This window comes from Hylobates moloch, unplaced genomic scaffold (assembly GCF_009828535.3).
Source record: "Hylobates moloch isolate HMO894 unplaced genomic scaffold, HMol_V3 SCAFFOLD_4, whole genome shotgun sequence".
NCBI lineage: Eukaryota > Metazoa > Chordata > Mammalia > Primates > Hylobatidae > Hylobates > Hylobates moloch.
In genome coordinates, this window is record NW_026652279.1 from 35558512 (window position 1) to 35575697 (window position 17186).

Sequence of the window (17186 nt, forward strand, 5' to 3'; positions counted from 1 at the left end):
GACATAAGCCACCTTCAGAGGTTCAATGGAAACTTTAAAACCATACCAAACTCTTTGTTAAAATTAGAATTAACAAGAAAAGAAAAAAAAAGGGTGGGGTTTATGAGCCTTAGTTCGTGGAGGATTATAAGAGTACTTCTCCAATTTTGAGGCTGGACAGTTAATATACTTTATATCAATGATACATTTAATATAATTTAATTTAAAGTAATTTAAAGATTCTTGGGAGATAGTCTGACTTTCCTGACTCAGATGGAAATGATCAGATAGGGGTTTTTTTTGTGGCACAAGCTAAATTTGATGGTGACATTTATATTGTTGAGAATGTTACATCTTATTTTACCACAACTTTTAAAAAATGTTAAATCTTTTGCAGTAGGATCAGTTGTGAGGCACATAGTAGCTGAGGTTCCATGGAGCCAGCTTTCATTTCTTTCAGTCAGAGAGGAGGACGGTCTCTGTCTCTGCATTTCTGGTGTCTTGCTTGTCAGTGGCAGAGCCATGCTTGCCAGCATTTGCTTAGGCAGCCATAGCAGTCGCTAAGTGTACAGGTGACTGGGCAGGGATGGGAGGTGGCCACAGGTCAGAGACAAGTGCGCAGTGAGTCCCTGGCCCAAGGACTGTGTGCCTCGGTGCCTTGGGAAATGGAAGCTCCCTGGTGCAGCTGTAGCTGTGGGTGGAGGTGGAGAAGCCAGCAAGACCTCGGTCCTAACCCCATGTTCATTTTCTTGCTAGCTGTGTGAAGTTGGGCTACCTTGCTTCTCTGAGTACAAATGGTGTGTGGTGAATGGGTCCCAGGTATGCTACGAGCTTTGAGGGCTGCTCTTTTCTCTTCGTAGCGATAGGTGTTAAACTGTCTTTCTTAGGAAACGCTCACAGACTTGCAAGAGCTGATGTCTTCTGAGTACTGTCTGACTCCCTCAGGAAAGTTCCTGAATTCAGTACCATCATTATTATTTTTGTGTAAGACTTTGAGTGTAGCCCCTGCCACCAGAGCGGCCTCTGCAGTGGGTCTCTAAGGTGGGACCTGCCCCGGGCTTGCCATACACGTGTGTGAAATAGCGTGAAAAGTGTCGCGGTAAGGTGACCCTGGGTCACCCAGGCAAGGCTCGGTGTTTGTTTCAGAAAGCAGAGAAGTATGTAATTGATTTTAAAAGTTTCTGTGTTAAATATTTTACTATGTTTTAGACTGTGGAGGAATGAACTTTGCTTCTCTGGATAAGAAAGTCACATATATTGTTCCAGCTCCAAGTTTGTTCGGCCCTCACCACAAGCGGACGTAGCGTTTGGCCCTTTGTGTGCCTTGCTGGTTATGGGAGCTCGGATATGTCCCAGAAGCAGGCTTATGGCACTTCTCTAGCTCCCTTGCTACCCTTCCTTTGTGTCTAGATAAGTGACTGACATGCTTTTCTTTGGTCTCAGGAAAGTGGGGGCTCAGCAAGAACTGATTACCGAGCCATTCAACTAGCCAAGGAAAAAAAGCAGAGAGGAGCGGGGAGCAATGCAGGTGAGGCCGTGTGTGCTGCAGCCCGGACGAGCGAGGGCCTGAGGGTTCTCTGTCACTGTTACTGGCAGAAGAAACACACAGCAGGTGTTTCTGTGCTCTTGGTTTTACTTTTCTGTTCAGAATACCCTTTTATCAACTCCTTAGTTTTATTTGAACTTAAGGGAAAAAAGTAGGAACAAAATTCCCAGCATCAGTATGAACATACTTTATTTGCCTAAACAAGCTTTGCGAAAGTTAAGTGTTCAAACACCAGTGTCAGTTACCTGGAAGGCTACTAAGGTAAATAAGCAAAGCAGGCCAGGTGTCAGGAAAGCAGAGATTGTGCCTGGTGCTGAATGGCCTTGGGGCCTGATCTTGGCATGGCAGAGACCTGGGGACTGCCACTGTCCCCAGGTACATCACATGTACATGGAGCCAAACCGTGTGTCCTGTGGCGTTGTCAGAGTTATGTTGAAATCTTATTTGAAAATGTTAGCAACTTACTTGCATTTTTAAAGACCAAACAAGAGCTGGTAACCTATGGCCTCAAGCATCTGTCCTTCCTGAAAATGGAATAATGGGATGTAGTGCTTAATGGAAACTGCTAAATCTTTTTCTAAAAACTAACAGTGGATTTTTAAAATATATTGTTTTTTGTGTATTTCATTTGTCCTTTGTATTTATCTAAAAGGGTTGATATTGATACGATTTTATATCTTGCTCTCTATTCCTAATAGTATTATGACTTCTTATTTAAAATAAATAACAATTGCCGATTTTCTGTTAATCAGTTTTCTTAAAGCCAGTGTTTCACTATAATGTTGTATGCATCAGTGTGAATTGTGACTTAGGAAGGGACACCTCGACAGTTCATGAAGTACCAGAATGGAACTTGCAGAGATAATGGAAGGAAGTGTGGTGGTGAAATTTGTAGAAAGAGTTGACCACATACCAAGTAAAGTTCATGAAGGAAAGCAGATGCCTTTATTGAACCTGGTAGATAATCTTGAAGGAAAAAGAGACAAACATTCAAGTATATAACATGTGTCCTATTTATTACATTGCTTTGGAGTACTATCTGTAAAGGAGGTTTGATGTTTTCATTACTGTTTTTGTAAATATTTCAGCATTATCTTTAAAAAGTAAGGACATTGGCCAGGTGCAGTGGCTCATACCTGTAATCCCAGCACTTTGGGAGGCCGAGGCGGGTGGATCATCTGAGGTCAGGAGTTCGAGACCAGCCTGGCCAACGTAGTGAAACACTGGTTCTACTAAAAACACAAAAAAACTAGCCAGGTGTGGTGGCACATGTCTGTAATCCTAGCTACTTGGGAGGCTGAGGCAGGAGAGTCGCTTGAACCCGGGAGGCAGAGGTTGCAGTGAGCCGAGATTGCGCCACTGCACTCCAGCCTGGGTGACAGAGTGACACTTCATTTCAAAAAAAAAAAAAAAAAAGTAAGGGCATTAAAAAAAATTATAGCCACCTACTGTTGCCACTTCTTTAAAAATTAACAGTATTTTCTTAATGTCAATATCTAACAAATGTTCAAATTTTCAGTTGTCCCAGATGCCTCAAATATTTTGTGTAACTGTCTGTTGGAATCAGAATCCAGTGGTGTTCATGTGTTACTACTGGTTGATACATCATCTCTTGACTCTGTTTGACAGCTGTAGGGTTCTCTGCTATGTCTTGCCTGGTTTTTGTTGAAGAAACTGATTGTTCTTTCGAGTGTGCCAGTCTGGACCTTAATGATCACATCACTGTTTTAATAAGTTCCTTCCTTTTTTTTCTTTTCCTGAAAATTAGTAGTTACTTCTAGTGGTTAGATCTGGTTGGTTGGTAAAACTCCTCTGCAGGTGGGGATGGGCTCTCACAGGAGGCACCCAGCCTCTGGTGGCCTGTCTCTCTCTACTGCTGGCAACCATTGTGACCAGATACTGGATCCACTCATTTCTTAGGGCTTACTCTAAACGGTGGTACTCTAAATCTGTCATTCCTTTCTTACTTATAGCTGGGACATGTCTAATAAAGAGCAGCTTCTCATTTTTTTGCCCTGAGGTGCAGTTCACGATGTTTGAATCTGTATGAGTTTCTTAGCATCCTGCAGTGATGGTCAGAGTATTTTAATGCACTCATTGGTATAAATACTTCATACGCTTCTAAGGGAAATGGAAACCTGGTACCTGCTAGGTCTCTGTGTGTGAGTGCAGCAGGAGAATGTCCTCGTGAGGGTGAGGCTGCTGCCACTGCCACCCACATCCTTGAAAAGCCCCTCCAGGGGCCTCAGCCAGTGCAGGAAGGCCACCTTGTCTTTTCCAAAACATGCAGGGCACTGGTGTCTTCCCGCGCCCATGGGTCTGCTGTGGTTTTAGACACATATTCCTGCACAGCGCTCCTCTGTGTGTCTTGTCACGGCGTTGCATCCTCTGGCGGGGATGCCTTTGCCCGCCTCCCCTCAAAGCAGCATCCTGCATACTCATGTTGCGTGTATCACAGCTGAGAGTCCCCTGTGGCCGCAGTCCTGGGAGCTGAATGGCAGACTTGATGTGGATGTGACCAGGCTCCCCCAGTGCCCTTCCCTGTTCCAGGCTCCGTGTGCATTTAATTGTCACCCCTCCCCATCTCCTCTGGTCTGGGTGAGGGCCTTGGCCCTCCCTTGTCATGATGCTTGCAGGGAGGGTGGGCCTATCGCTCTGGACTGTCCTCCCTGTGGGCCTGCCTGATGTCTTCTGGAGATGAGACCCGGGCTGGGTTGCTGGAGACAGGGGTGAGGTGCCCTCCCCACACATCCTCCCTGGGCTATGCTGTCCACATGGCAGGTGTGGTAACCTGGATCACTGGTTAGGGTGGTAGCTGCTAGGTTTCTTCACCATCAACTTCTTGTTTTTCCCTTTGTAGTTAACTATCTTGCAGTAGATGCTTTGAGACTGCGGGGCTTGGGGGTCCCTAAGACCACCTTCACTTCTAATAGCAACTGCAAGCTTGGGGGTCCTCAAGACCACCCTTAGGTAATTCTCTAGAAGGACTCATGGAGCTCACTGATAGCTGTTGTACTCACGGCTAAGGCTTATTGCAGCAAAAGGACACAGATTAAAGCCAGCTGAGGGAAAAGGGGCCCAGGCAAGGCAGGGCCCATGAGAGTTCCTAGTGTGATGCTTCAAGTGTCCTCTCATGGAGGTGTGAACAGTGCCAGCTTCTCCCAGCACGTGATAGCACACACAGACCGTTGCCCCCCCAGGGAAGCCCACCTGAGACTCGCTGTCTGGAGTTTTGTTGGGTCTCAGTTGTGTGGACTGGCTGGCCTTAGTCTCCAGCCCTCCAGAGGCTGAGCTGGCGCTGTGTGCCCCAGGCCTCCACCACAGGGTTAGCACACACTGTGGAAGTGGCCCAGGGCGCCCAGTTAGACATTCTTACCAGGCAGGACGTTCCAAGGGTCTAGAGATCTCCTAGGAGCTGGGGGCAGAGGCGAGGCCTCTCTGGGCAGGGTTAACCCTTTGCCTTGCACTGCAAGTGCCCTGTTTCTCTTTAAGCTTTCCTGTCATGTAACACTCAGCAGGGGCTTTTGCCTGTGGGGTTTAATGGTGATTTTCCATTTCCCTTATTCTTGTGTACTTATTAATTTTGTAAGGAAGAGCTGTCTCTTCTCCCTCATTTACTTATTTGCAGTATGAATTCAATGATACTGATTCTTTTTTTTTTTTTTTTTGAGACGGAGTCTCACTCTGTTGCCCAGGCTGGAGTGCAGTGGCGTGATCTCGGCTCACTGCAAGCTCCGCCTCCCAGGTTCAAGCCATTCTCCTGCCTCAGCCTCCCGAGTAGCTGGGACTGGGACTACAGGCGTGCGCCGCCATGCCCAGCTAATTTTTTTTTTGTATTTTTAGTAGAGACGGGGTTTCACCATGTTAGCCAGGATGGTCTCCATCTCCTGACCTTGTGATCCGCCTGCCTCGGCCACCCAAAGTGCTGGGATTACAGGCGTGAGCCATCATGCCTGGCCTCAACGATATTGATTCTTTGGACTGTAGTCAGTGTTGGATTATGATCAATATTATCACCATTTATTTTGTTGCTCCAGTTGTTCCAGCTGTGGCCAATCCTTCAGTTGGATTCTTGTGCCCCATCAACATTCTCCATCCTGGCTTTTTGTTTTGAGCACTTCCTTCCTTCCTAGCACCACCAGGCTCTTGTATTATCCCTGTCCCTGCCCTGGAATCAACTCCTTCTCCAAAGAGCCCTGGTTTCTTTTTTTAGAGGATGGTATTTAGAATCCAACATGCAGACACTCGGTGGACTTATTGTTACTGGGGTTTTGTTACACTAGGGTTTCAGTGGTCAGTGCTAGTATTTATATATGTTAACCCACGCTGTGCTTTGGATTCAGGCTTTTTCAAATTTTAGATAATGTGGTACATATATTATTAACACCACTAGTTACTACATTGGTACTTTTCAGCAAAATGTATCTAAGTGGGATCAAATGAGACTGTAAATAGCTTTACATCAGTTCAGGTCAGTTATGTTGCTAAATTACTTTTGGCATTAAGTTTAGGGAAAAAAAATTGGGTTTGGGATTTTTTGGGTTTCAAGATTTGTGATTGAGAGACTGTGGACCTGTAATAAGTCCAAGAACAGCAGTTGCAGTGTAACAGGACTGTTAATGGAATTGGGTCATTTAGAACCAGTCAAGACTCCGCTGTTGTGAAAGTGGTTAGGAGCCAGTGCACACGTCAGTTCTTAGGAAATGTATAGTCTGAGCAATAGCATCTGAAATCCAAGACTGTTCTCATTGTGTTGCTGTTGAGTGTAGAAAATAAAATGTGCCAATTTCTTTATCTTGAGTATTGAGATTCTCCTCTTAGAATAAAACAAGAATTTTTCTCTCAGTGTAAAAATGTCGTTTTATTCTTGAAATGAATAGCAAAGTTAAGCTTAAAAAAAAGTGTAAATAGCTTCAGAACTATAAATGGGTATGTATACCTTTCTGCTGTCCTAAGGGCAGAGAAGGGAAAGAAAGTGTGGTGCATATCAGAGGAGACAGCAGCAAGACACATTGTGACAGAAAACCAAGGGTATCCTGTGTCACAGTGAAATGTAATGAGGGCACCTCTCCTTTCAAGAGACAAAGATTGAATACATCGGAAGCACACTCTCCGCTGTGTGTTGTCTAGGAGAGGTGCACCCTGTATGGAAATATTTGGGAAGGTTAAGATTAAGATGGGGTAAAATAAAACAAAGGCAAATCACAAAGCAAGGGCTAATGTTAATATGAAAAGTGCAGAATTCAAGGAAAAAGCATGGGGACAAAGAAGATTTTTCCTCTTTTTGGTTACTGTTCATGTGTAGCCTACAACAGAACTATAAGACCCATAGACATTTATATGAATATTTATTTGAAAACGTATAATATCAAACAATGTAAAAGCCGATAGAAATCTCAGATAATTGACTGTATAGAAACTAGCAGTTTGGAAGTGATTAGTTCATTATTTGCTGATCAAGCAGAAAAAATAAGCATATGAAAGATGTTTAAAATGGGATTAATAAAGTTGATTTAATAGATCCTACTCCATGTCCGTGGAATATTTGTAGAAATTAAACGGAACAAATTAGGGCATCAGAAAAACTATACAAAAGTCTTTACCAAAAAAAAGAAAAAAGAAAAAAATATATAGTACTGCCTATATATATACATAATATATAGTACTGCCTATATATATATATGCCTATATATACACATATATTGTATATATACATGTATAGGCAGTACTATGTTTTCTGATCATAATATATTAGTAAAAATTACTTGGAAAACAAAACCTCTAGACAATTGGGTGAAAGAAGAAATAAAAGCGAGGCTGAGCGCGGTGGCTCATGCCTGTAATCCCAGCTCAGCTACTCAGGAGGCTGAGGCAGGAGAATCACTTGAACCCGGGAGGCAGAGGTTGCAGTGAGCCAAGATCGCGCCATTGCACTGCAGCCTGGGCAACAAGAGCAAAACTCCATCGCCAAAAAAAAAAAAAACAAAAAAAAAACAAAGAAATAAATAAAAGCTAATTACAAATACAGGAAAATGGATATGCCATGTGTTTATAAGTTTGAACTCTTGAGACAGCGACTTCCCTGCACATTCAGCTTTCTCCTTTGTGAAATGGTAATAGAAGCACGCTGCACTTGGGATTCTTGTGGATTACATGTGAGGGTCTTAGAAACACTTGACGTGTAAGCCAACTATTTTTATGTATTACTGTATATGGAACACAAGGGATGTAGCCAAAACTAGATGCAAGTTTGTGCCTCAGATGTCTTCCTATCAGAACAGAGTCAAATCCAGATTTTGATGCTTCAATGTGACAGCTTATTCAGATTTAGAAAAACTTTTGGTATGGGCCAAAGAAAACATGTCCTTAAGGGGATACAGCCCCTAGGCCATCATTTTCCATTTCTATCTGAGCAGTTAAAAAAAGCATTAAGTAAATTCCACAAATTCTTTGGAATACATAGAGATAAACAGATATCATGTTAACTGTATGATAATAAGTTAGAATACTTGCAACAAAATGCAGAGTTTTCTAGGAAAACAAGTAATCATTCAGAAATAAGAATATGAATAGTTCATCAGTTCTCCCCCTTTGTGGAATTTGTGCAATAAATGCTGCTCCAAAGCTCTGTGGAAAACAGAAGCTTCCCATGAAAAATCTGACGAGGATATCTCTCAGAAAGAGAGCTGTAATCCCAGCACTGTGGGAGGCTGAGGTGGGAGTATTGCTTGAGGCCAGGAGTTCAAGACCAGCCTGGGCAACGTGGTAAGACCCCCCCCGCAAATGTAAAAAAAAAAAAAAAAAATTAGCCACGCGTGGTGGTACACACCTGTGGTCCCAATTACTGGGGAGACTGAGGCGGAAGAATCACTTGAGCCCAGGAGATGGAGGTTGTAGTGAGCTAGGATCTGCCATTGCATTCTAGCCTGGGTGACAGTAAGACCCTTATCTCAAAAAAACAAAAAACTGCAGATTGGTTGCTCTTATGAAGATAGATGGAAATGTTCTAAATAAAACACACTTAGGATCTGGCAATATATATATTTAATGTACTATTCTGACCAAATGGAGCTTAATCAGATAGCTTAAGAATGATTTAACGTTAGGAAGTCTGTTAATTGCGTTATCTCAATAATAGATCGGTGAATAACTTTATTATTTTCTCAACAAATACTGCATTTGATTTACAAAATGGATGGGAGGTTTCAGGGAGAGCAGTTGGAAGCCTGTGTGCTCACCTAGCAGGGACGAGAGTGGCGACAGCAGTGGGGAGGAGTGCTCGGCTCTTGCACCTGTCTCGATGGCAGAGCCCACAGGCTTGGCTGACAGACGTGGGATGAAGGAAAGAGAAGCCTCTCTCGCTCTTCCCACAGCATTGTAGTGCGATTTCATGCAGAAGTCCCAGCAGGTTCCAGGACAATTGTGTAAGAAGCTATGGATAAGAATGTCTAAGAAAACGGAAAATGGCATAGAGGATTTGCCCTGTAGCTAGAACTTCACGCAAGGCCGTGGCAGCTGAAAGCATGTTCTGGTGCTGGGGCTGCATGGCAGAGCCAGGAGCCCAGGATCCAGCCCACCGGGCACTGACCTGGGACCTGGGCATCTTTGTGTGTGGAAAAGATGACATTTCCAGTTATTGACGGGTGAATGCTGGCCTTTTAGGGAAAAAGTATATTAGAATTCCATACAGAATAAAGAATGAAAATGAGAGGTTAAAGGTTTTTCTAAGGCATGAAGAGCTGTGGGGGCAGCCTGCCCTTGTTGTGTTTGTCCTGTGTCCTTCACATGCAGTAACCCTGTTCACGCCTCACAAAAACCCTATGAGGTGGAGACCTGCCATCAACTCTTCCTGCATGGGCGCCACTGAGGCCCCAAGGTTAAATCATTTCCCAGAGTGTATCAGCAGAGGCACAGCCACAGAGACATGTCCGCACAGAGAGCTTTCCAGATCACCAGCAACAGCGTGAGATCATGGTGCAGAAGGTCATGAGGAGGATGGCAACGAGCGAGACGCAGCCGGTCGGTGCTCACAAGGACATTGGTAGATCTGACTGAGGGCCAGGTCGGCTGGGCCTTCCTGGGTGACAGGAGCCCAGTGCCGGCCTTGGTGCACACAGCGCGTCCTTGTGCTTTCTCAGGAGAGCTTCACTGGGGACACTCTGATATTTCTGGAGGGTCATTTGGTAGTGTGTTCAGGAGCCAAAAAGTATGCATAGTATTCAGTCTTACAATTACATTTTTTGAATTTATCTCAAGGAAATCCCAGGGATCTGTGTGAAGCTGCACATGCTGCCGCTGCTCAGTGCGGGACTGTTTATAATATTTGTAACTCAAATGTCCAGAAGAACTGTACACTCTGTGCATGTTTTCAGTAAGTTCGTATTTGTAAGAAAAAGTGGGTGTGTTGAGAGACAAATTTGTGTGTACATTTACCTGGAAGCAGGCAGTAGTACACATATGCATGCATGAAGTGGTGTTTTCCTGAGTGTTAAGATTGTGAATGTTTTGTTATGATCATTTCTACTTTTTCTATTGGAAAATACTTTGTGTAATTAAAACATGAAGATGAAGCTGCCATCAAAATGGTGAGCAATAGAGCACTGTTCCTCCTGGGGTGGCCTGGTGGGCCTGAGGGACTCATGTGGTGATGAGGAGTGGCCTTGCGTCCCTTTCCTTTCCATGGGACAGTGGGGACGAGAGCTAGAGGGACGAGGCAGGTTAAATATGTGCCCACCTCCGAGTGGCTGGAGCACTGTTGTGGCCACCCCGGGACCCCCTGAGCCTGGTGCAGCCCTGGCTTGGTGGTCTCAGCCTAGAGAGTGGGCCCCTATGGGCAGAGAGTGAGGTGGCTGTGCTGGCACTGCAGCCCAGGCACGCACACACTGGAGTGTTCCAATGGGTGATCAGGTTGGATGGAGCCTTGAAATTAAGTCAGTGATCTAATTTTTATAATCTTTTTGTTTCGCTTTAAAACAAAAATCTTTGCACACCTGGTCCAAGTTTTCTCCCCTTTCTTCCTGTTGCTGCCATGATGAAAGCAGAAGGGACCACCCTGCAGGGAGAGCAGCAGGAAGGGAGGTGCAGGCAGGGGCCCTGGCTCAGCAGGGGTGGTCAGCCCCGAGGTGCACTCCCATTTATTCCTCGTTCTGGAAGAGATTTCTAGTCACATGCATGTGGTTCCTGTGCCACATGTATCGTGAGGTGCCCAGGTGGGTTTGGATTTGGATGAGGGCATCTTTGAGGATGCAGGGGGTTTGTCATACCCTGTGGGCCCCGTGTACACCCCTGGGGCAGATGTGGCCTCTAACGGGAGGGTGCATGGATCTCTCAGTTGGGGAGGAAAGCAGATTGCAGACTTGCCGAAGTGGGAGCTGTCTGCTCTTGTGTTTTCTTCAGGGGCAGGAGAATTTTGCCCAGCAGTCCATCGTGGCTCCCTCCACACCACTGATCCTTACGTGTCCAAGGTTGGAGCCCTGGCAGGTAAAGGGTGAGCAAGGTGCAGTTGCCTGTGAGCAGCTGTGGAGGGGCCTTTCCTGTTGTACACTTCCTGTGAGGGTCTCAGACCCCTTGCAGGCTCTGGACATCGCTTCCTAGAAGGGCCTGGGCTCCTTTCGTCCTGTGAGTAAAGCTTTGGTTTTGATGACTGTCGCGGGGAAAGGTAGAAAGGTGCTTGGTGACAGTGAACTTCCTGCTGCAGAACTGGGTGTGACCCCACTGCTGGAGAATGGGCTGCGAGCCGGGTTTCTCGCACCTGCATGAGTGAGCGCCATGGTCCTTCTCCACAGAGCGTCCTGCTGTCACTTTGGTTTCTGTTAACTTTTATGCCTTTCTTGTTTCTTACTCTGCTTTCCTGCATGGAGCACACAGCCCCGGCTCCCTTTCAGTCTGCATGGCAGACACCTGGCCTCTGCAGGTCCAGCTCATTCTGTGTCCCCTTTCGGTCATCCCTATGTCGCCGTCGGGTGACTGAGGGTGAATGTCAGCCTTGGCAGCCCAGTGGAAAGTCCCTTGACTCCTGGCCGTCAGTGGCAGGTCTCCAGCCTTTGGGAGGAGGAAACTTCTATTTAACAAAGAAATGGAATTGACTTTGCCACACACAGCCAGAGCGATGATTTGTAGAGCCAACCTGCTGAGACATTGAAAGCATCAGTCGTAGGGTCAGGACCGCCAGGTGAGGTGTGGCTCCACCTGCAGCAGCCTGGGGCAGGTTGCCTGGCCGCTGGCTTTAGCATCCCCTTCTGTGAAACGGGGAAAGTGGTGGGACCTGGCTTTGTAGGGTGGTTGTGAGGACCTACAGGGGTTTTTGCAAAATACTTAGCCCAGGGCTGACTAAACGATTCAGAGATGCTGGGCATGGTGGCACACACCTGTAGTTCCAGGTACTCGAGAGGCCGAGGCGAGAGGATCACTTGAGCCCAGGAATTCAAGTCCAGCCTGGGCAACATAGTGAGACCTTATCTCTTAATAAAAAAAGGTAAAAGCTTTGATAATAGTTTTAAACATATATTTTGTTCATTACATCTCCTTCTGTACATTCAACATTTTGTCGGAACAAAGTAAGAGAAAGAGTGGAAGGGCTTTGTGTGTATGTGTTTTCAGAGCTGCTGACCTCTAGGATGAGGTCCCGCTACAGTTACTCTTCTGAGGCCTCCGGAGCTGGCCTTGGCTGCCCTGTGCCACGCCCTGCGCTATGTGCAGTGCCTGTGGACCTGCCCTGCCTGCGTGCTGCCCCGTCCCGTTCCCCCAGGCAGTTCCTGCTCCTCCTGCCATGTGGATGCTGGCTGTTGCTGTCTGACTCGCATTCTTGGAGACACTGACCCAGGCTCCTCTCAGCGCTTCCAGCCAGGTTTGGCGTGAGAACATTAGGGGGAGACTAGAGGGTGTGTGGCGAGAGGCAGGGCCTCACTTACTCTGCTTCCGTGGGAGTTTCATGGCGATGGCCGTCTCCCCTCATGGCTGTGGCCCTAGTTCTTCCTGGGTGGCCCCTGCTGTAGTTCTACTGCTATACGCTGTCCCTGTTCTGGACTCTGGTGATGCCACCCCTTCCCTAGTCCCTCCAGCCCTAGGGGTGGCAGCCCCACGACGTGCTGGTCTCTGGTGCTTGCTTCTTAGTGCATGGCTGTGCCATGCCCTGGTGCCTGCCCAGGATGCCTGTGTGGAATGCCCAGAGTGTTCTCAGCAGGGTCCCCTCTGTGGTCAGCTCCTCAAGGGAGGTATCTGTATCACAGATACTTTGGGGTTCTGTCAGTGGCCTCTCGAGGCTCCCAGGGTACCCTGTACTTTCTCACCCCTTGTTGCTCATCTGTTGGGGGTTTGTCTGTGTGCCGCAAAATGCACGGCTGTACTGAGCGCATCAGCCAGCAGCTATGAGCTCCACGTGCAGGGCCACCATTGTGGCCGAGCACCTGCCGCGCGGTGAAGATGCAGTACATACTTGTTGAATGGATGATGAAACTTGTGCAGACCTCAAATAAAAGCTAATAATTTAATGTATAAAGCTAACATACCCTGGTTCTAAAACTTGACAAAGGTGTGATAACTATTGAAGACATACGGTGTGCCCTGCACAGTTCTAAGCCCAGCACATCTACATCTATTACCCCATTAGTCCTCACAACAATCCTGTGAGGTGTAGGTCCTCGTGTCCCCACCTTTCTGGATGAGGAAGCTGAGGCAGGGAGCGTTTAGCCAGGGCTGCATAGCTGGTAGGGGCAGGGGCAGCGGCAGGATGGAACCCAAGGCCAGCTGCCCTCAGAGCCGTTACTGAGCCTGTTGGCCACATGGTATACAGGAACACTGTGTCTCACCTCCAGCTGGTGAAGCAGGCATGGGAATCCCAAGTGAAATACCAGCACATGGACAGCAAGTGAGGGTGATGTGGGGCAAGGCAGCCTGTCAGCATGATTTGCCACAGCAAATGCCACGGGAGACGTGCAGGGTCCACAGAGGCCGAACAGGGCAGTTGGTGACATTCATCACCTGCTACTGATTTGAAAACATCACAAATATGAATCAGCTAGGAACCCAGATTTCCCTAATACTAGAGAGCAGCCAGTTGTCAGCAGCATTTTCAGTGGAGAGATGCTGGCTGCATTCCCGCTAAAGCTGGAGGAATAGTAAACCAAACCAATGGCGCAATCTATTTGATACTTTTATGGAAGTCTCTATTTTTAAAGAAACAGAATCAAATAGAAAGGAGAGAATGATGATTACTTAATGACAAAGTCATTGTCAGGCTTAGAAAACCCAGGGGAATCAACTCAAGCAATTAGAAATAAGAAGGATCAATAGATAGCTAATTGCACAGTACATATTTGTATATATAAAATTAATAGATTTTCAAATAAGAATAATTGTGAAAAACGACCTTATTCATAATGACAGTAAGAGTAATAAAATATGCCAGGCTCACTCATGACAAGTGTGCTCTGAATGGGTAAAGTCCTGTGTGGGGTCTGCCATCTAGAGATGCCCAATTCTTGTTCACTTACATACTTTATTCAGTTCCTTTAAAATCCCAGAGTAACTTAAACACCTGTCCACTTTAAGTTCTTCTGGAAAGGTAGCTTGGCGAGAATACCCATGAAGGCTGTGAGAGGGGAGGAGGCAGTCGGCGACTCAGGGCCTGCCAGATGCCCTGGAAGAGAGAGTGCCCCTGCGGAACAAAGGACCTGTCGTGTGAGCAGCACATCCCTAAGCAGAGTGAGCGCTCAGCACAGGCAGGGCTGGTCATGTGTGTTTACTCTGGAAGAGATCAGTGTGGCTTCCTTACGCTTTCTCCCCTGTAGCTTCACCACCCAAGAAAAACTACTTACAGTGTTTCAGTGTTAAACATTTCCCTACACAAATGACTTGTTTTTGAAAAATGACAAACATATTTTTATCTGCTTTTTGTTCTTAATATGCATATTTTTCCTTGTGGATAAGTATATTAACATATTATATCTTTCTAGGAGCTGTGCTGAACTAACCATGTCAGGGACCTAGTGAGTTAAGCCCCAGTGACCTCTGATCTTCCACCCTTGGGAGAACTGGGAAAATAGTCACTTACCTCCTGTTCAAGTGAGGATCTCGGTAGAGGAAGCTCGCATGACTCCCTGTGGTTATCAAGGGAGGGGCCTGAGCCTCGTCTGTGCAGATCCTTTCTCGGGGCACTTGGCTGGCTCTGAGCTCTGTGCTGTGGCAGGCACTGTGATGCTACTGGTGTGGGGATGGCATGCTGTTTGAGCCAGGCCGAGTGCTGTTGACCTCACCTAATTCTCGTCATGGCATGGCGAGGTGAAAGCAGTGTGGCCATCTCCATTCACCGCAGATGATGGGAGCTGAGTCACATGGCTGGATCGTCCAGCTCCCAAGCCCGGGCCCTTGACCGCTTTGCTGTTTACCATCATACCTAGATAGGACTCTTCCTTAAGGCCTCCTTCCTTGCTTCCCAGGAGGTTGCTTGGTGTTGGATTTATACTGCTCCTCTCCCCACTCCGGCAGATTCTCCAGCACAAGCAAGCATTTTGGATAACGATTGAAAATATTGAAGCAAAATTTAGTTCAGTGTTGTTACCTTGTTCTGTAAGGGTTTGTGGTTGTCCATAGTGAGAAAGGAATTTGATTTTTCTTGTGACTACTTTATTTATTAAATTGGTTATGTTGCATTTGATGCCATGGCGCCCTTTACTAGTGAGGACCCAGGGCTTCATGGTCATTGTGAGGACGTGGTTTGGACACCATTTGTTTGCTCTGGCATGTCTTTAAGCATCCCTAGATAAACATACTTGCTTAGTTAACCCAGGAAGTTTATGATTAACTTTCAGCCATCTTAAATGTTCATGACATAATACCAGACTTCAGGGTGTACCGTCGGGGGTTCTAGGACAGAACACCCTGCCCAGGCCTGGGGCACAGCTCAGCGACTGGGGCTTGGCCCCTCCTCCCCTGGCTACCCTGTTCTCTCACAGCCGTTGGCCTGGACCCCTGCATCCTTTCCAGGCTCATCTTCCAGGTGCAGTCCTTGCTGGAACGGACTCTCTGAGAAGGGGTGTCTGAGCTCATCTGCGGCAGGTTCTCCCCCTCACCCACAGCTGCCCTTCTGCTTGCCAAAAAATGGGGAGGCTGTAACTCTCCACCAGACTTCTACTGCAGTGTGTTGCCTTAGAGTGCACACAAAAACAGGATATTCTTCCAGAGCACCAGACCCAGGGGCAGGTCCAAATACTGGTTTCAGGGAAGCACCCTGTAGAGTAATACCGACATTAAAACTTTCATGAGCCGGGCTCGCCAGCTTACCCTTCCTGTGCAGAGATGTGTCTGGGGGTGGACGCTGAGATGTTCTGCTTGAGGTACATCAGAGAGGGGCTGTGGAGCATGGATGGACATCTCTCGTAGAAAGTCCTCACCTTTGCCAGCCCTCTGCTGTTGTCAGAGAATGCATTACTTTTAAGGAATGAGCCCTATGTATGTAAAAGCGTGAGCAATTCTTTTCAGCTATTGACTTTTTATCCCTAGACAAGTTGTTAGCTGGGAAGAAAAATACCTTCTGATGCAAATTAGGGGTGGTGTTTCTTCTCAGTGTAACTGGTGTCTGCAGGACTACCTGAGACATCGAATTAAATGTGCGGGTTGAAAAGAAATTCTTGTGATTTTTTTTCATATTGTATGCTGATACAGAAGTTGAAACCTGTTTAGCTTGTTGTGAGATATTCTAGTTATAGCCTATCTTTTTTCCTGTTGTAAAAGTAATACAAGTAAATTATGTTAATAAAGATAGAATCATTTTAGTTACTAACTGGTTTAGGTATAAAAGGAAAGTGTAACCATGTCTAGCAACATTAGTGGAATTATTTCTGATTTTGCACACAATTCTGAATTTTCCTATGATTCGAATGGCACATACATGCTAGCACACATTTTGCAAAGGAATATTAGGATTCGGTCATATCTCTTGCTTTATAGGTAACTTAGAGTGTGGCGTACACATTTGGCATTGAATCATGATAAATGGCTCAGTTTTATCTTGTTTATGTTATAAAACTTGATAATAAATATTTGATATACATCATTTAAATCTTGCCTGCTTTTAAAAGTAATCTGGAGAGATACACTATTCACTGCCTGCCTTAATTTATTCTACAGTGGTTTTCATATTATTTCTTTTTTGAGACGGAGTCTCGCTCTGTTACCCAGGCTGGAGTGCAGTGGCGCAATCTTGGCTCACTGCAAGCTCTGCCTCCCGGGTTCACGCCATTCTCCTGCCTCAGCCTCCCGAGTAGCTGGGACTACAGGTGCCCGCCACCACCCCTGGCTAATTTTTTGTATTTTTAGTAGAGATGGGGTTTCACCGTGTTAGCCAGGATGGTCTCGATCTCCTGACCTTGTAATCCGCCTGCCTCGGCCTCCCAAAGCACTGGGATTACAGGCATGAGCCACTGCGCCCAGCCAATATTTCTAATATAATAACATGTTTCAGTATTTTTATTTGAATTTAAAAATGAAGTCAGGCCTTTTATTAGAAAGCAAGCATAATGTGACTGTTCTGGCTGCAGCACCGGCCCTGCTGCTGGGGCTTCATGGGCAGACAGTTCCCCCTAACTTGAATGAACTCAACCTGCAGCTGCAAAGTTGTGATGACACATGAGCATTTTATTTTAAAAAAGTTTTTAATTGGCAG

At 46.2% G+C, this 17186-nt stretch overlaps 1 protein-coding gene across 3 annotated transcripts in view; it reads left to right on the forward strand.

Moving 5' to 3' along the window:
• The window catches only part of ZXDC (ZXD family zinc finger C), a 39631-nt gene that overhangs the window by 14669 nt on the left and 7776 nt on the right, over nt 1–17186 (forward strand). For 2 of the 3 annotated variants that reach the window (XM_032149908.2, XM_032149909.2), the window contains exon 7: nt 1423–1507. In XM_032149908.2, coding sequence (XP_032005799.1) covers nt 1423–1507 — 85 coding nt within the window. Of the gene's footprint in view, nt 1–1422; nt 1508–17186 lie in introns of those variants that run through there. The other variant, XR_004247656.2, reaches the window with a different exon arrangement.